The 19,572-nt window shown below is 40.6% G+C and overlaps 2 protein-coding genes and 1 long non-coding RNA gene across 4 annotated transcripts in view; 2 read left to right on the forward strand and 1 right to left on the reverse strand.

The window, feature by feature from the left end:
- mrpl13 (mitochondrial ribosomal protein L13) overlaps window positions 1-4,283 on the reverse strand; it is a 23,458-nt gene extending 19,175 nt beyond the window's left edge. For both annotated transcript variants that reach the window (XR_004561918.1, XM_034175194.1), the window contains exons 1-2: window positions 4,163-4,283; window positions 1,519-1,642 (exon numbers count right to left, since the gene is read on the reverse strand). Coding sequence is in view for 1 of the 2 variants with exons in the window: in XM_034175194.1 (XP_034031085.1) it covers window positions 1,519-1,642; window positions 4,163-4,282 (244 nt within the window). In the remaining variant the exon portion in view is untranslated. The remainder of the gene's footprint in view (window positions 1-1,518; window positions 1,643-4,162) is intronic.
- LOC117514643 lies at window positions 4,179-13,594 on the forward strand. Its single transcript, XR_004561919.1, has 3 exons — window positions 4,179-4,258; window positions 10,320-10,327; window positions 13,582-13,594. It is a non-coding gene; the product is annotated as an uncharacterized LOC117514643 (long non-coding RNA).
- LOC117514641 (sister chromatid cohesion protein DCC1-like) lies at window positions 4,516-9,770 on the forward strand. The gene is made up of 9 exons (XM_034175193.1): window positions 4,516-4,786; window positions 5,679-5,847; window positions 6,031-6,165; window positions 7,343-7,433; window positions 7,555-7,693; window positions 7,893-7,945; window positions 8,025-8,179; window positions 8,486-8,634; window positions 9,644-9,770. The coding sequence occupies exons 1-9, from the start codon at window positions 4,617-4,619 to the stop codon at window positions 9,753-9,755; spliced, it is 1,173 nt and encodes a 390-aa protein (XP_034031084.1). The 5' UTR covers window positions 4,516-4,616; the 3' UTR covers window positions 9,756-9,770.
- Window positions 13,595-19,572: the final 5,978 nt, after the last annotated feature.

Here is a 19,572-nt window from a genome sequence, read left to right on the forward strand (position 1 = left end):
TATATATACATATATATATATATATATATATATATATATATATGCACACTGGGAGCAAATCAGGGATAAAGGACCTTGTCCAGGGGCCCTTAATGATTTTCCATTCTGGAAGGGGTTTGAACAGGATCCTCTGCTCTTAAGCACAATGCTTAACCACTAGACCATTAGCTCCCCAATAACCCTTATATCACATGTAATAAAAATTACATGTGGTATAAGGGTTATGTTGTGCAGACATGCCGCCCTATGCACACCTGATCACATCAAATCTTAGCTAAGTACTAATCAACCGTGTCATTTCTAAGAGGCCACTTAGGAACACCAAGAACTACACGTTTCTCTACGCATAGAGCTTCAGACATAAAAACAGATGAAAAAGCAGAATCAGTCAGGTCACAGGTGTGTTGCCCCATTTCATTCAAGTCAGGTGAAGAGTGGGAGCACGTGCAGGTGCCGCATCCAACACACTATAGAATTGCTGTTTTACGATTGGCAATCACACAGGTAGACAATGGTTCACTCCCACATCTTAAAATTAACCATCTATCTGCCACAGCCCTGTGAAACGTGGGCCTCACCTTGGCCTTCTTCAATTATCTGGGTCATCAATTCTCAGGCACCTGTGTGCTGGATTTTGCCCAGAGAAATGCACCACATGGCCAAACTGTTGTAGCTGATGTGAGAAAATGTAAGTGATATAGTGCATCCGGAAAGTATTCACAGCGCTTCACTTTTTCCACATTTTGTTATGTTGCAACCTTATTCCAAAAATGGATTAAATACATTTTCCCCCTCAAAAATTATACGCACAATACCCCATAATGACAATGTGAAAAAAAAATTTTTTTGTTTTGTTTTAGATTTTTTGCAAATTTATTAAAAATCAAAACACTTGAAAAACTTTGAGAGGTGCTGCAAAGAGGAATGGGCAAAAGCACCCAAAGATAGGTGCGTCAAGATTGTGGCATCATATTCAAGAAGACTTGAGGATGTATTTGCTGCCAAAAGGTGCATCAATAAAGTATTGAGCAAAGAATGTGAATACTTATGTACATGTGATTTCTTAGTTTTTTATTTTTAACAAATTTGCAAAAAAAAAAAACATCTTTCATGTTGTCATTATGGAGAGTTGTGAGTAGAATTTTGAGGGGAAAAATTAATTTACTGCATTTTGGAATAAGGCTGTAACATAACAAAATGTGGAAAAAGTGAAGCGCTATGAATACTTTCCAGATGCACTGTACTTCGCATCTGAGTCCTCCTACATAACTATTCATTCCAGGGGTGCCAAAGGATCCTCCAAAAACACCTAGTACCAAAGAGATCCAGTCGTCAACTTAGGTCCTCATGATTCCATAAGCTCTTTCCAGGTGTCTCAGTAAACCTTTCTTCACGAGTCCCTGCAGTTACTTCCAGTTACTGTAACTCCTACCCTAACCCTTTCACCATTTGCTGTCAAAGAAGACCCCACAATACAAAAATTCAGTCATGAATTTAAGTGTTTCTTCTGCTACTCACTAAGTCCATGGTAGATGGGTTTGTGTTTGCCCTGTAATCTCACAGCAGTCATGGTCGCTATTTTCCCAGGAGGCTGCATTCTAGCATCAATCAGGAACCATGAACGGGCAAAAGTTGCCCATTGCTGAAGCAAGGAAGGAAAGAGTCAAATTATCACTGAGATCAGATTTTCAATAAACGATTAACAACAAAAGAGAATAATTTCAGCTGTTTTAAGCAAAAGCATCAAACAGGAAAGTAATCATGCAACCAAGTACCAAAGGGCTAAAACAAATATTATCTATCAATTTAAAAAAAACAATTAACAATTATAATTAGGCAAGTTATATTTTGCCGGATACGGCAAACAGGCACCTAGCGATATTTGACCGGATCTCCTCGCTGATTGGCTAGTTCAAATGACATCATCGTAGAGTTTATTTCAACATAGCGGCACACTTGGCAAAGTTGAACTGGACGATATTTCGCCGTATGCAGCACTGGCAAAATGTTGGGTTGCGCTGTTTTGCTAGCCATCAAAATTTATTCACGACGGAAAATAATGGCCGCGGTCGGGCGGGAACTTAAAGGCGATCAGAGTTTAAGATCTCCTTATTTCACATTCATGATAGTAGCTCGATATTGGCAATTTTCATTATTGAAAATTGCCATACTTTTCCATTCACTATTTTCAGGGGGGACTGGTCAAAGGTTTTGCAGACACGACACTGACAGAGAAAAAACAGGATAAACACACGTGTCGATGTGGACTTCTGTATTTTCGTTTTTATTCTGTCTTGAATTTGCAGGTACTGTTTATCATCCCCGCCCTACACAGAAAATTACCAAGACTGCAAAAATTATTTCCACCATGTGGCGAAAAGCGCCGGTGGACATAATTTTAGGCGCGGCGGTGGAAATCATTTTCGCCACACGGTGGAAATAATTTCAGGCACGGCTGCTTTTAGCATCCGAGAATCCATCCGGCAGTAGGTGATTTTCTGTTCCGATTCAAAAACCCAAACGGCATAGAATCCCTCCGCCAGTATGGCACACAAAACGGCATTTAAAGATGAAAAATTAGCACCAACACTCAATGCAGAGGACGCCGCCATGTTGAAATACCCTCTACGATGACGTCATTTGAACTAGCCAATCAGTGAGGAGATCCGGTTAAATATCGCTAGGCGCGTTTGCCGTGTCCGGCAAAATATACACTTCGTTATAATTGTCCTCCACATCTCGACTAGAGGGGAGTTATGTACACAAAAAAATAAGTTGGTATTTTAAATTTAACACCTTAAAGACTACTAACTTTTTATTTATTTATGAAATGGAACGATATTAGTCTTTTTTTTTTTTTTTTTTTGTTTACAAAGTCTTACTGCTGGGAATAAGTTGGTCCCACTCCTCCAGCCAAGTATACTCAACAAAAATATAAACGCAACACTTTTGGTTTTGCTCCCATTTTGTATGTGATGAACTCAAAGATCTAAAACTTTTTCCACATACACAATATCACCATTTCCCTCAAATATTGTTCATAAACCAGTCGAAATCTGTGATAGTGAGCACTTCTCCTTTGCTGAGATAATCCATCCCACCTCACAGGTGTGCCATACGAAGATGCTGATTAGACACCATGATTAGTGCACAGGTGTGCCTTAGACTGCCCACAATAAAAGGCCACTCTGAAAGGTGCAGTTTTGTTTTATTGGGGAGGGATACCAGTCAGTATCTGGTGTGACCACCATATGCCTCATGCAGTGCAACACATCTCCTTCGCATCATCCGTGAAGAGAACACCTTTCCAACGTGCCAAACACCAGCGAATGTGAGCATTTGCCCACTCAAGTCGGTTACGACGACAAACTGGAGTCAGGTCGAGACCCCGATGAGGACGACGAGCATGCAGATGAGCTTCCCTGAGACGGTTTCTGACAGTTTGTGCAGAAATTCTTTGGTTATGCAAACCGATTGTTTCAGCAGCTGTCCGAGTGGCTGGTCTCAGACGATCTTGGAGGTGAACATGCTGGATGTGGAGGTCCTGGGCTGGTGTGGTTACACGTGGTCTGCGGTTGTGAGGCTGGTTGGATGTACTGCCAAATTCTCTGAAACGCCTTTGGAGATGGCTTATGGTAGAGAAATGAACATTCAATACACGAGCAACAGCTCTGGTTGACATTCCTGCTATCAGCATGCCAATTGCACGCTCCCTCAAATCTTGCGACATCTGTGGCATTGTGCTGTGTGATAAAACTGCAGCTTTCAGAGTGGCCTTTTATTGTGGGCAGTCTAAGGCACACCTGTGCACTAATCATGGTGTCTAATCAGCATCTTGATATGGCACACCTGTGAGGTGGGATGGATTATCTTAGCAAAGGAGAAGTGCTCACTATCACAGATTTAGACTGGTTTGTGAACAATATTTGAGGGAAATGGTGATATTGTGTATGTGGAAAAAGTTTTAGATCTTTGAGTTCATCTCATACAAAATGGGAGCAAAACCAAAAGTGTTGCGTTTATATTTTTGTTGAGTGTACAAGAGACTGTGGTACCAGTGCTATGCTGGGGAGAGCTAACTAGCGAAGCTAAATTATTAGCATGTGACATAAGAGCCACATAGCAGTAAATACAAATAACAGATCTCAAAATATCATATTACCTGAGCAGATCTGGAAAAACTTGACATTTTAGTCGTCACTAGCAGCTCATAATCATAAAAGAGTTGACCCTCACGGGTGAGTGTGATGTGCCGCTGGTTTCTAGCTCCGCGGAAACACATAAAACTCCGCGTTCCCCCCTCCAGGTTTATCAATATCTAAAAATATATATATCAAAATATGCTTCCGCTCGTAGAAGCGTTCACATTAATTAATGAAGTAAGATATGGATGTGTTTTGGCAAATTAATTTCCCGTCCCTGTTTTTTTTTTTTTTTAAACGTGGCTGGGAAATGTTCCTGCCCGCTCCTTTTTAGACTCCGCGCACTTCCTGTTACAACACACGAAGCGGGAAACAAACATACAAAATAACACCAGTTTTATTTGTCCGGCGGAGGCTGTTTGTGTCGACGGGTTTAGGGGTGTTTTTATATTTTAGGTTGGTGTGTTGTCGGACATGAGGACTTTGGAGGAGGTGCAGGCCACGCTGCAGGTCGCCAAACTGAAAGAAGAGGACCTGCAGAAAAGTGTTCAGTGTGTGAGCTTCAGTCAGAACGTCGCCTCTTCAGATTACTGCCTGATGGAGCTGGACCAAACCCTCTGCAAGCTCATAGAGCAAGGACAAAGGTGCAGCAACCACACTTCATACTTCGTTTTCTGAAATGAGAAGGTTTGATGGTTTTCTGCGTTTTATGTTGTAAATGGAATATCTTCAGGATGTCAGTGTGTGTTGGACAAAATACGTAGTTTGAAGTAAGAAATCCAGTACGTGATCAACAGACAAATAATCAAAAGACAGTAGGAACATCCAGTGGCAGCAGAATGGCACCTAGTGGAACGACTGTGTAGCCTACATGTGGCTAACCCACTGTTTACCAGGGTTTCCAGCCAACCTGGTAATCGGGGAAAATCTGGAAAATGACTTCCTCTTTTTCCAATCAGGGAAAAGTCAGGGAATTTGAGAAAAGTTCCTCAAATCAGGGAGAAATCAGAGAATTTTGTTTGGTCAGACTTTTTTTGGTTTGTGTCCGTACCAAACAGCAAATCAATTCCTCTGGATAATTGCATGGCTATGGTGGCTGAGGGAGACTGAAATGGAATTTAAAATGTATATATATATATATATCCTCTGCAACTTGATTGAATTTGTACAATACCCTTTATTGTCATTGTGCAGCCGTATACAACAAAATTAAAATGTGCCATCTGAAAGAAGCTCAGTAAATTAACTATTAAAAGAAAAACAGACATGAAATTAATCAGTTAATTAACAATAAAAGTTGTCTGATGCTGTAGGTTAACAGCTAGATGTGTATATACACAGTCCGGCACATACATTTTTGGACAGTAACTCTATTTTTAATTTTGCTTCTGTACACCACAAGTTGAAATAAAACCAGATGCGTTTGTAGTGAAATTGTATAATTGGTGGTACTTAGACAAACATTTCAGAATACAGTTTCTCCAATCGCACCCACAGAAGCCTATAACTCCTTCAGAGTTGTGTTTTTTCCCCCAGTCTGGTGATTCGCGGTAACAAGGATGAGCATGCTGTGTTGTGCACCAGTGACCAAACTTATGATCTAAAAATAGCCGACACATCCAACCTGCTGCTGTTTGTACCAGGTGGAAAAACACCAGATCAGCTAACTAACTGCCATGAAAGTTCGCACGTGGTGCACGCTGAGGTATGTAAATGATACATGCACTTACATGTCACAAAGCTGCTGATGCACAATGAGCATGGTTTGCTGTAATGTGCATGTGCACGTGCACAAATATGCACTTTGCTCAACACACACAGTGTATATTGGATTTGCAGTCAGCTGTTTTATGATGACCCACGTGCACTGTGGATATTTCTGTTTTAGGTATGGGGATTTTGTAACAGCTACTGGGAACTGAGGAAGCGGCGCCCGAAGCTGAAGAAACTAAAAAAACTTTTAATGGAAAATCCCTATGAAGGCCCAGCTTTGCGAGGGCAGCAGGAAAACACGGAGCATAGGGTAAATAATGAATTAAATATTGCACACTGACGCCCAGTTGGGCTTCTTGGTGATATCATGTAATTCCATTCTTTTGGACTGTATAAAAGCAGATAGGTGTAGGACACCATAAGCACAAGAATGAAAGTTTAGATCTGTGGAACCCATTAGACCTCTGACGCTATTTGGGTTATCAGGGAGACAACTGCTACAGATATCGCCTGCAATTACCTCCTGCTGCAGTATTGTACAAATATTTCAGTACAGGTAAACAGTGTATTATGCCCCTGCAGTAATATGCAGTGCTAATTTCCCAGTCCTTTTGTGCATGTGTGTGGACACATTCTTGTAAATGCGATAGTTAAAAACAATACTCCAATACTTGATAATTACCCCATAGGTGTCCTCTGGGAGGTGGATGTACTGATTAAAGTTTGGGGATGTTTTCTGCCCATGTTTTTATTTTTAATTGTTTATTTTTGTATTTTGTAACTTGTGAATGCAATAACTAATTACATGCTGCGGGGGGGTAATTAACAGTATTTCATACTGACCTGATTACATATTGGTGATGTTTTCTGCATAAATTTGAATATTAATGAGGATTAAGTTTGGGGGGTTGTGCAGGACAGTATCTCATTAACAATACTTGCTCAGCACTTGATGCTTATACCATAGTAACCTCTTGGGGATTATGTAAGGTGATATCATTTATTGTATACATATTAAATACCAAGGAGTAAATAGCCATTATTTGAGAAAACTCGGTGATACAGATTTGTTAATACTGTTTTAACGCAAACAGGAAAAATGTAAATGTGGTGCTAATCTGCAAAAATTGTTCCAAATATCTTTGAGATGGTTTTGTTATTCTGTCCTGCTGGTTTAAAATATATTAGCTGAGTAAATATGAACTTGAAGTAATTTATCTAATCTTCGAGATATCTTTTAGGTGCTACATTTACCTTGTTCTCAGATTATTAGAAGATAATGCCTGCTAAGCATCTGTTTTTTGAGTATCACTGTATTGACAGACATTTATTCAGTTTCATGAGATTAAGTAAATGTTTAGTTTTAGTGTTCTTTTTAACATGTTTTGCAAAGAGGAGAGGGCAAGCAGCAGAACTGGAAATGTCTGGGCCTACAAATTAATAGACTGTAGTTGTTGTTGTCATTGACTGTGTGTCCCTGTTGGCAGTACACAATGCTGGATCTGTTGGAAACAATTCAGGCCAGTGAAGAGGAGATAAAAACACACCTGCATGACATCCATGCCTGTCAGATAGATGGTAAACCCTTATTAAAAAGCACCACTCTTTCGAAACCTTTTTTTCCTCTTTCTCCCTTAAAGAATAAAAATGCAGCACATTATTAGTGATTCTAGAATGTGGATACCTTCCTTTCTCCCAGATTACTGGCGTGTGCTGGATTTTGACTATGAGATGAAGCTTCTTGGTCATGTGACTCAGCTGGTGGATTCTGAGTCATGGTCCTTTGACAAGGTTCCCCTTCAAGCCAGTCTGGAGGAGCTGAGCCTACTGGAACCCAAGTACGTAGGTAGAGAATCACGGCTCTTTAAAAGGAAGTCTTCAGGAGTTGATCTTGTTTTCACTATTATAAATATAATAAATAACCAGGCAAAAAAAAAATTAGGTTTCACTGGGTTAAGGATTGATATAGTACAGTTGCATGTGCCTACAATAAACCAAACTTTATTCATCCACTAAAGCTTTCCTTTTTGCTGACAGAGAGATGATCGAACACTGTTTGAACTGTTACGGGAAACGGTACACAGAAAACGGTAAATAAAATGATTATGAAACACTTTCATTTAAAGATGATAATGTCTAATCTATCTTTACTTTAATTTCTCCATATAGGCGAAGTGTTTTATGCGCTGAACGAGGATAAGGTTTGTCGAGGTTTGGCGCTGTTGCTGCTGCACAACGCTGTCAAATTCAACCTGAGGGAGTTTCAGGACGTCTGGCAGCAGAGCGTCCCAGAGGGCATGAGCACGAGGCTGGACCAGCTAAAGGTTCTTATATTGTCTTCTCAAGTCAAACTCTCTTTTTGTTCGAAGAATAAATGCTAATTTACTCAAGCATTTATTGACTTTGATGGTTTTTTTTTTTTTTTTCTTCTTTTTTTTTTTCTCAGGAAGAGTTCTTGTCTGTTAAAGGGCTGCTCCTTTACAATATTTCAACCACAAAACAATGCCTGCAAATCCAAGTTTTCCCTCCCTTGACTTTGTTTTTGTACAGAGACCGAGCTTTGTCTCACAAAAATACAGCTTTGTAGAAAAAGTGATCTAGATCCTGCTGACAGCTTCTTTGTCTTCCAGAGTTTTGCCCTGGTGGACCGGACCTCCAGTCCAGAGACCATCTGCCTGTTGAAGGTGGAGGACCTGCCAGAAGACACAATGGAGCGCTTCAACCGCCTCTTCACACTCCGTGAGAAATGGACAGAAGAGGATATCACACCGTATATACAGTAGGTGTCCTTTAGGATTTTATCATTACCCTGATACATCTGTGCACACTATTTGGTGTGTGCATAAATGGCGGGTCAGTTATATCAGAGGTGTCAAACTAGCAGCCCACTGGTGTGCTAAGGTTCCTGTCACATACTGCATGGTGCAGTTTGCAACATCTCCTGTTATGTTTATGTGTTTGTCTCCCTTTTCAATTTATAAATTTAGCATTTCTGTCAAATACAGGGTAAAAGAGCCCCCCCCCCCCCAAAAAAAGCACATAGTTCGACAAAGCATTTTTCATTCGTGTTAGCTCAACTTATCATGAGCAATTCATAAGGTCAGCCAATCATGGGTCACAACATTGGATAGTGCGGTAGCACACAATAATTAGAATTGTGTCTTAGTCACAACAAGGTCAATCATTATTCTTCTGGGTACACGAAAGCTGTGTTCACATTATTGCAGAAGAACATAGTGTGTGTGTGTGTGTGTGTGCACGCGCCATTTGTCCACGCAAACACATTCCTTTGTGCAGATTGTGCTGGACTTAAAAACATATCACAAGTTTCCAGAATTGCAAACCTGCATTGGGAAATGTCCGATTTCCAAAGCAGCTTTCCTGTTTGGTGTAAAAGTTATTTGATATTTGAAATAAATGTAGTTAATGGAAAATGACATGGGTAATCCTAGCAATGGGTGAAAAGCAGAACAAAGTGCAACACCAGCCAGAATTCTGTGTGGTAAATATCTGTGCAGAATGTAGTTTATGCAGCACGCACATACCTAGAATGTGAATTACATCAGGTGGTGATCAACACCGCCATCTTTGTGTGTTTCTGGAGACAAATCCATCAGAAAATCCAGATGTTTATGGACTTATACTTTAATTAAATGGCAAGCTTTTCCTTGATTGCATGATTGTGGAAATCACCCTTACAGACCAGTGAGTGGCCTTGAGGTGAGAGGAGCTTGGACCACTGAGTTGAATGAGATGTAATATTTGGTTTCTCACATGTTCTGTTTCAGGGATCTGTGTGGAGAAAAACAAACCACTGGTGCCCTCCTGACCAAATATGCTCGGTCCTCAATGAAAAATGGGATCAAGGTCTTTAACTCCAGAAGACCTGTGGCTACCTGAATATGTTTTTTAAATAATGTACGGGCACTTATGTCCTTTGATCATATTGTCTGAAAAACAGAAAAAAGGGGAAATTTCACTATTCATTGTCATACAACTGTTGTGATTTTTTTTTTAAACAAAATGTAGTTGTCCCACACTATTGCCGGAATTTCCACAACGCTAATGTCCCTTTAAACAGTTTGTATGAAAGATTGTTTGGGTAGTTTCTATGGAGATAAACAGTGACATCAGAGCACATGTATATAGCGCCAAATCACAACAAACAGTTGCCCTAAGGCACTTTATATTGTAAGGCAATGGTGTGGTGAAAATTACATTTACAAGGCCAATAGTGCCCGTAGTTAAAGAATCACACGTATATAGTTGTGATTATTTTCAATGTAAAATGTCACATTGCAGAATTATCTTACACTTTTTTGTTTGTTTGTTTTTTACCTGAAACAGTAGCACTGGCCTTGGCTTTGAAAATGAAAAACAATTAATTTCAACCACATTTGCTTCTAATTTCCAATATGTGGGTGATAAATTTACCCCTGCAACAAGCCCAGTCATGTCCAGCAGGTGGCGGTGTTTATTGTGTATGGTGCATAAATGTCAATCATCTAACTAACTGGTTTATCCTCACTGGAGACCAACATAATGACATTATTATTCTTTTTGAGTTTTATTGTTGACAAGCTGGAAAGAATGCTCATTTATCTTCCTTCACTCACTGCATTTTACAGCGTACATACCTTGGCTTTTTCAAAACCTGGGGGGAAAATCCTTTCATTATTTTGGATGTTTCTTGTTCAAATGTAAGAGGAGTTACTGGGTGATGAAAATACATACTAAACTTCAAATATTAAGTTTTTGTTATAAAAAGAAATGTGCTTGTGACCTTTTGTATGAAACAGAATTAACACTATAAAATGAGTGTTAGTATTATGAGGCTGCCTTAATTCCCAGTTTCTCTTTCTTAGTCTAATGTAGATATAAGACCACCCTTTCCAGCTATTTGCTTCTGCTCGTTGGAGGGGGGAAAAAAACTGAAACATCTGATTGATGTGCACAATTTAATTTTGACTGAAACTTCAAGTAAGATGATTATTAGTAATAACCCCAGAATGAAAGACAATTTGATCATACTGTTTTTTTTTTTCTTGTCCTCAGCTGCATCAGCAGCTGCTTTGAACAAACTGATGTATCTGTGAATGTTGACGTTTTGCATGTTTGTGTTCATGTGCAACAGCCAAAACAAGCTGGATGACTGTTTTCTCCTCCTGTCTCACAGCTTGAAGCTTCTATAAATGTGTGTCAGGGTCTATGTCTGTGAATCAGCAGTGTGCAGTGCCGCACAGAAACTGCTTTCCATGTTTGTGCTTCCAGCTGTTGCCAAAGTTGTCCAGTATGATAGTGGTCTGTCTTGAGAAATGGAAGCCCCATAAACTGATTTAATACTGTGTTCTGACAGTTCCTGCATTTTGAATTAATAAATCTCAGTATTGAGAGCATATTAGCTAAAAGTCCTCAGGCAGCTTGAAGGTCTCTGTAGACAAAACTGTGGTCTCAGTCTCACATTTAATGTGGAAGCTACAGTGAGGAAAATAAGTATTTGAACACCCTGCGATTTTGCAAGTTCTCCCACTTAGAAATCATGGAGGGGTCTGAATTTTCATCTTAGGTGCATGTCCACTGTGAGAGACATAATCTAAAAAAAAAAATCTGGAAATCGCAATGTATGATTTTTTTAATAATTTATTTGTATGTTACTGCTGCAAATAAGTACTTGAACACCTGTGAAAATCAATGTTAATATTTGGTACAGTAGCCTTTGTTTGCAATTACAGAGGTCAAACGTTTCCTGTAGTTTTTCCACTAGGTTTGTACACACTGCAGCAGGGATTTTGGTCCACTCCTCCATACAGATCTTCTCCAGATCTTTCAGGTTTGGAGTTTCAGCTCCCTCCAAAGATTTTCTGAGTTCAGGGCTGGAGACTGGCCAGGCCACTCCAGGACCTTGAAATGCTTCTTATGGAGCCCCTCCTTAGTTGCCTTGGCTGTGTGTTTGGGGTCATTGTCATGCTGGAAGACCCAGCCATGACCCATCTTCCATGCTCTTACTGAGTGAAGGAGGTTGTTTGCCAAAATCTCGCAATACATGACCCCATCCATCCTCCCTTCAATACGGTGCAGTCATCCTGTCCCCTTTGCAGAAGAGCACCCCCAGGGTATGATGTTTCCACCCCCATGCTTCACGGTTGGGATGGTTTTCTTGGTTGTTCTCATCCTCTAAACATGGTAAGTGGAGTTGATTCCAAAAAGCTCTATTCTGGTCTCATCTGACCACATGACCTTCTCCCATGCCTCCTCTGGATCATCCAGATGGTCACTGGTGAACTTCAAATGGGCCTGGACATGTGCTGGCTTGAGCAGGGGGACCTTGCTGCCCTGCAGGATTTTAAATCATGACAGCATCATGTGTTACTAATGTAATCTTTGTGACTGTGGTCCCAGCTCTCTTCGGATCATTGACCAGGTCCTCCTGTGTAGTTCTGAGCTTTCTCAGAATCATCCTTACCCCACAAAGTGAGATCTTGCATGGAATCCCAGACCGAGGGAGATTGACAGTCATCTTGTGTTTCTTCCACTTACTAATAAATAATCATAACAGTTGTTGTCTTCTACCAAGCTGCTTGCCTGTTGTCCTGTAATCCATCCCAGCCTTGTGCAGGTCTACAGTTTTGTCCCTGGTGTCCTTAGACAGCTCTTTGGTCTTGGCTATGGTGGACAGCTTGGAGTATGATTGATTTGAGTGTGTGAACAGGTGTCTTTTATACAGGTAACAAGTTCAAACAGGTGCAATTAATACAGGTAAAGTGTGCTGAATAAGAGGGCTTCTTAAAGAAAAATTAACAGGTCTGTGTGAGCCAGAATTCTTGCTGGTTGGTAGGTGTTCAAATACTTATTTGCAGCAGTAACATACAAATAAATTAAAAAATCATACATTGTGATTTCCGGATTTTTTTTTCTTTTTTAAGATTATGTCTCTCACAGTGGACATGCACCTAAGATGAAAATTTCAGACCCCTTCATGATTTCTAAGTGGGAGAACTTGCAAAATGGCAGGGTGTTCAAATACCTATTTTCCTCACTGCATAATATTGAGTTTCTAATTCAAATTTCACTTGTACTCTATCACTAGATGTTGGCTGCTGCAACAAGAGTCCAATGAGTGCAAGGATGAAAGAAATGTAATTTCCATATGAGTGATGAATCTTTGTACTTAATCTTGGATCATGAACAGATCCAGAAACTGTATTAAAGACATCAGCCTGATGTTATGTGCATCTTTCTTCAGATCATTTCAGCTAGTGCAAAGACTTGATTTTCTTCAGCAAACATCCAGGCTGTCAAAAATAAGCAAACATTTTACGTTTCTCTACCACTATGCCTACATATGTTGATATGAATTAGGATGACCGACTGATGAGCAAGAGCTCATCAGACACTCACACATCTTTTTCCCAAAAGTTTTTCAGCATTGGCTGCCTGACTAACTTTGACTTCATCGTTCATGGTGCTGAATTCATCACAATGTTGAGGTGAAAAACCGCAGGCTGGGTTTTTTTTTTCCCCCCATCTGATGCCTGTTCAATGACAAATTTTTTTCCTCGCTTCCTCATTCCTTTTTACTCCATCTTTCTGTTGCAAGAAAACATGATCTCATCCTCTCTTCCTCTTTCCAGTCAGAAAATAAATAGCAGTATTGGTAGTAAGAGTTAATTTCAATTGAAATCTCCAGAGATTCTTCGAAATGGTGATACAAACCATTGCACTTCAGGAAAATGTCAAGTCAATTCTGGGAGCACATGCACTGATGCCCCATCAATGACACCACAGAACTGCCTTGCATAAACAACTGGTTCATCCCCACATCTTTCCTATAACCATCTATCTACTGCAGCCAGGTGACGCATGGGCATCCCCTTGGCCTTTTCCACCAATCATCTCTCCAGCGACCTCAACAAATGTCTCCCTCATGTAGGCTGAAGACTCAAACATAAGTGCAGGAAGTCACTGAAATTTGGATACAAAATGAACAGAAAGCCTGGTATTTAGAAAAATGAGTTGGACTTCAGTTGAAAAAAAATGACTGTTGACTTCAGTATATTTAAAATATAATTAAACCCCAGTACTTCTGAAAACATGGCAGACCCTATTCAAAATCCATCCTAAATGGACTTGGAGTTGAAACATTACACTTCTGAATAAGGCCGTTACAGATGTAACAGTTACTCTTTGAAGAAGACACAGTGTTCAAGGATGGTTTGGATCATATAAATCACAGATAAAAGCCACTGCAGATTTAAACTTTTGTGTATTGATATTGGGGGGGGCGGCGGCTAGAGGAAGGAATATTTTGTGTACGTACAGGTGTCGCCGTCCGAACAGTCCCCCCTAAAAATCGGTCCGCCCTGCCTTCACTGCACATGTGTCATTTTGGAGCGTCGGCAGTATTTCACCAATTATTGCCTTATTTCTGCTTAAAACTGCTCTCCAGTCATCATCTGTCTCAGCAACAGATATCTGAAGCTTTTGTACAACAATCACTTCCACATAAATTCAGCATTATTTCATAATAAAAGCAGAGGAAGTGATCAGAGCACAGCAGGCATGAGCGTCACCCATTATTGCCTTGTTTCTTCTTAAAGGAAAAGAAAACCCACTGATAAAATACAGCTGGGAAGGTAGACTGTGCTATAAACTAACGATTGATGCATATCCATGAAAATAAAGAGTTCTTACAACTGAAATATGTGCCTCCGAAAGTCGGTATTTAAGCAGAATTCATCCATCATCGACAATTTCATAAGTGACGCAATATTAACCAATCAAAAGTGATTGAACGATTGGCGGAGATGGCAGGAAGAGACGGAGATGGGAGCGAGGTGGAGATGGGTGGTGGAGACGCGGAAGAAGCAAACAGTGCAGACTGGTACACGGTAACTCAGAAACATAAAAAGCAAAAACGCTACAGTAGCCTGTCTGCAGGTGATTCTGATTCGAACAATAACAGCAGTGTAAAGTGAGAAGACAAGAGGAGCTGAAGGTAAAACTGCATTTTGTCTCTCCCGGCTCCATCAACCCTTTGAAGCTAACTAAAGCTTTACATGAAAAGTAGGAACCGTGAACATCAAACCGCTTCGGGACAGGAGCTTAGTGATTCCAACCAATGAGACAGTTTGATTAAGCTGACAGTTTTAGCGGAGAAAAAAAGGTGAAGTGCTGTGAGTGGGAACGAAAGAAGCTAGTGGGAGGAGTGATCAAAGGGGTTGGAACAGACATAACAAGTGAGGAGATTCTGAACCATGTAACAGGAGCCAAGGCAGTGAAAGCTAGAGGTGGACGATACCGGGAATTTTGGTATTGATCCGATACCAAGTAAATACAGACCCAGTATCGCCGATATCAATACCGATACCAATACTTTTTCATATTTAAGCTTCATAGATTCAAAGGATCCAAAAGACCTACATGACAACAAAATACTTAATTATCACAATCAACATTTTTGTTTAAAAAAATATCACTCAACTCAACAACTTAAAACAAAATCTCCTGAGGTACAGGGCTGACAAACCACAATACAAGGGTGTGCTGCTCCGTGTTGTGTGATACAGTGCAGTGCTGCTCTTACAGACAGAGAGCAGACTGATGAATCTGCATGCGCAGCAGTCAGTGCGTGCGGGAGAAAAAAAAAAGCTTGAATATCGATCTTTTTACATGAGGATCGTTCAATATCAATACCAGTGTTGGTATCGATATTATCGATATTAGGATCGATCCGCCCACCTCTAGTGAAAGCTAAAAGACTGCTGTATACCAGAGAAGGGGTTAAGAAAGAGAGTCTGTCCATCTTGTTAGTTTTTGAGAAGATATTACCAACTAAATTAAAAGTCGGGTTCATGTGTTGTTTCCCAGTTTGACCGTGCAATCCACCACCCCTCAGGTGCTTTAAGCATCAGAGATTTGGTCATGTGGCAGCTGTGTGTCATGGTAATAGGCATGGTGTGGTACATCATGTGGGGTGAGGACCATGAGTATGGCCGGTGTCCTGAAGGGACAAAGGTTAGACGCTGCAACTGAAGAGAGCACAGTACTGCTTATAAAGGGTGAGTCACACAAACAAGCAGCTGAGGTACAGAGTGTCCAGGTGGAGGAGAAGCTCTCCTACGCCGAGGCTCTCAAGAAAGCTGGTAAAAAAAAAAAATAAATAAAAAAGGGACAATGTGGCGGCATCACAAATGCCCGAACAAAGTCAGCTCTGACTTAACAGAAATCAAGAGAGAAACTGTCAAAGGGTAGTAAGTATGGTGGGATGGACAGTCGTTCAGAGGTACCTAGGAAATATCCACTTAGGAACACCAAGAACTACACGTTTCTCTAACGCATAGAGCTTCAGACATAACAACAGATGAAAAAAGCAGAATCAGTCAGGTCACAGGTGGGTTGCCCCATTCATTCAAGTCAGGTGAAGAGTGGGAGCACGTGCAGGTGCCGCATCCAAACACACTATAGAATTGCTGTTTTACGATTGGCATCACACAGGTAGACAATGGTTCACTCCCACATCTTAAAATTAACCATCTATCTGCCACAGCCCTGTGAAACGTGGGCCTCACCTTGGCCTTCTTCAATTATCTGGGTCATCAATTCTCAGGCACCTGTGTGCTGGATTTGCCCAGAGAAATGCACCACATGGCCAAACTGTTGTAGCTGATGTGAGAAATGTAAGGATATAGTGCATCCGGAAAGTATTCACAGCGCTTCACTTTTTCCACATTTGTTATGTTGCAACCTTATTCCAAAAATGGATTAAATACATTTTCCCCCTCAAAAATTACGCACAATACCCCATAATGAAATGTGAAAAAAAAATTTTTTTGTTTTGTTTTAGATTTTTTGCAAATTATTAAAATCAAAACTTGAAAAACTTTAGAGGTGCTGCAAAGAGGAATGGGCAAAAGCACCCAAAGATAGGTGCGTCAAGATGTGGCATCATATTCAAGAAGACTTGAGGATGTATTGCTGCCAAAAGGTGCATCAATAAAGTATTGAGCAAAGAATGTGAATACTTATGTTACATGTGATTCTTAGTTTTTTATTTTTAACAAATTTGCAAAAAAAAAAAAACATCTTTCATGTTGTCATTATGGAGAGTTGTGAGTAGAATTTTGAGGGGAAAAATTAATTTACTGCATTTTGGAATAAGGCTGTAACATAACAAAATGTGGAAAAAGTGAAGCGCTATGAATACTTTCCAGATGCACTGTACTTCGCATCTGAGTCCTCCTACATAACTATTCATTCCAGGGGTGCCAAAGGATCCTCCAAAAACACCTAGTACCAAAGAGATCCAGTCGTCAACTTAGGTCCTCATGATTCCATAAGCTCTTTCCAGGTGTCTCAGTAAACCTTTCTTCACGAGTCCCTGCAGTTACTTCCAGTCTACTGTAACTCCTACCCTAACCCTTTCACCATTTGCTGTCAAAGAAGACCCCACAATACAAAATTCAGTCATGAATTTAAGTGTTTCTTCTGCTACTCACTAAGTCCATGGTAGATGGGTTTGTGTTTGCCCTGTAATCTCACAGCAGTCATGGTCGCTATTTTCCCAGGAGGCTGCATTCTAGCATCAATCAGGAACCATGAACGGGCAAAGTTGCCCATTGCTGAAGCAAGGAAGGAAAGAGTCAAATTATCACTGAGATCAGATTTTCAATAAACGATTAACACAAAAGAGAATAATTTCAGCTGTTTTAAGCAAAAGCATCAAACAGGAAAGTAATCATGCAACCAAGTACCAAAGGGCTAAAACAAATATTATCTATCAATTTAAAAAAACAATTAACAATTATAATTAGGCAGTTATATTTTGCAGGATACGGCAAACAGGCACCCTAGCGATATTTGAAGGATCTCCTCGCTGGATTGGCTAGTTCAAATGACATCATCGTAGAGTTTATTTCAACATAGCGGCACACTTGGCAAAGTTGAACTGGACGATATTTCGCCGTATGCAGCACTGGCAAAATGTTGGGTTTGCGCTGTTTTGCTAGCCATCAAAATTTATTCACGACGGAAATAATGGCCGCTGGTCGGGCGGGAACTTAAAGGCGATCAGAGTTTAAGATCTCCTTATTTCACATTCATGATAGTAGCTCGATATTGGCAATTTTCATTATTGAAAATTGCCATACTTTTCCATTCACTATTTTCAGGGGGGAACTGGTCAAGGTTTTGCCAGACACGACACTGACAGAGAAAAAACAGGATAAACACACGTGTCGATGTGGACTTCTGTATTTTCGTTTTTATTCTGTCTTGAATTTGCAGGTACTGTTTATCATCCCCGCCTACACAGAAAATTACCAAGACTGCAAAAATTATTTCCACCATGTGGCGAAAAGCGCCGGTGGACATAATTTTAGGCGCGGCGGGTGGAAATCATTTTCGCCACACGGTGGAAATAATTTCAGGCACGGCTGCTTTTAGCATCCGAGAATCCATCCGGCAGTAGGTGATTTTCTGTTCCGATTCAAAAACCCAAACGGCATAGAATCCCTCCGCCAGTATGGCACACAAAACGGCATTTAAAGATGAAAAATTAGCACCAACACTCAATGCAGAGGACGCGCCATGTTGAAATACCCTCTACGATGACGTCATTTGAACTAGCCAATCAGTGAGGAGATCCGGTTAAATATCGCTAGGCGCGTTTGCCGTGTCCGGCAAAATATACACTTCGTTATAATTGTCCTCCACATCTCGACTAGAGGGGAGTTATGTACACAAAAAAATAAGTTGGTATTTTAAATTTAACACCTTAAAGACTACTAACTTTTTATTTATTTATGAAATGGAACGATATTAGTCTTTTTTTTTTTTTTTTTTTTGTTTACAAAGTCTTACTGCTGGGAATAAGTTGGTCCCACTCCTCCAGCCAAGTATACTCAACAAAAATATAAACGCAACACTTTTGGTTTTGCTCCCATTTTGTATGTGATGAACTCAAAGATCTAAAACTTTTTCCACATACACAATATCACCATTTCCCTCAAATATTGTTCATAAACCAGTCGAAATCTGTGATAGTGAGCACTTCTCCTTTGCTGAGATAATCCATCCCACCTCACAGGTGTGCCATACGAAGATGCTGATTAGACACCATGATTAGTGCACAGGTGTGCCTTAGACTGCCCACAATAAAAGGCCACTCTGAAAGGTGCAGTTTTGTTTTATTGGGGAGGGATACCAGTCAGTATCTGGTGTGACCACCATATGCCTCATGCAGTGCAACACATCTCCTTCGCATCATCCGTGAAGAGAACACCTTTCCAACGTGCCAAACACCAGCGAATGTGAGCATTTGCCCACTCAAGTCGGTTTACGACGACAAACTGGAGTCAGGTCGAGACCCCGATGAGGACGACGAGCATGCAGATGAGCTTCCCTGAGACGGTTTCTGACAGTTTGTGCAGAAATTCTTTGGTTATGCAAACCGATTGTTTCAGCAGCTGTCCGAGTGGCTGGTCTCAGACGATCTTGGAGGTGAACATGCTGGATGTGGAGGTCCTGGGCTGGTGTGGTTACACGTGGTCTGCGGTTGTGAGGCTGGTTGGATGTACTGCCAAATTCTCTGAAACGCCTTTGGAGATGGCTTATGGTAGAGAAATGAACATTCAATACACGAGCAACAGCTCTGGTTGACATTCCTGCTATCAGCATGCCAATTGCACGCTCCCTCAAATCTTGCGACATTCTGTGGCAT

The sequence above is a fragment of the Thalassophryne amazonica genome, chromosome 7 (genome assembly GCF_902500255.1).
Source record: "Thalassophryne amazonica chromosome 7, fThaAma1.1, whole genome shotgun sequence".
In the NCBI taxonomy this organism is placed as follows: Eukaryota; Metazoa; Chordata; class Actinopteri; order Batrachoidiformes; family Batrachoididae; genus Thalassophryne; species Thalassophryne amazonica.

Bases quoted from the DNA above. Each gene is read 5' to 3' on its own strand.
- LOC117514641 (XM_034175193.1), top strand. From the start codon at position 4,617: ATGAGGACTTTGGAGGAGGTGCAGGCCACGCTGCAGGTCGCCAAACTG. The intron at 4,787-5,678 runs GTGCAGCAACCA...TTTTTCCCCCAG, and splicing joins CTCATAGAGCAAGGACAAAG to TCTGGTGATTCGCGGTAACA. The intron at 8,180-8,485 runs GTTCTTATATTG...TTTGTCTTCCAG, and splicing joins CGAGGCTGGACCAGCTAAAG to AGTTTTGCCCTGGTGGACCG.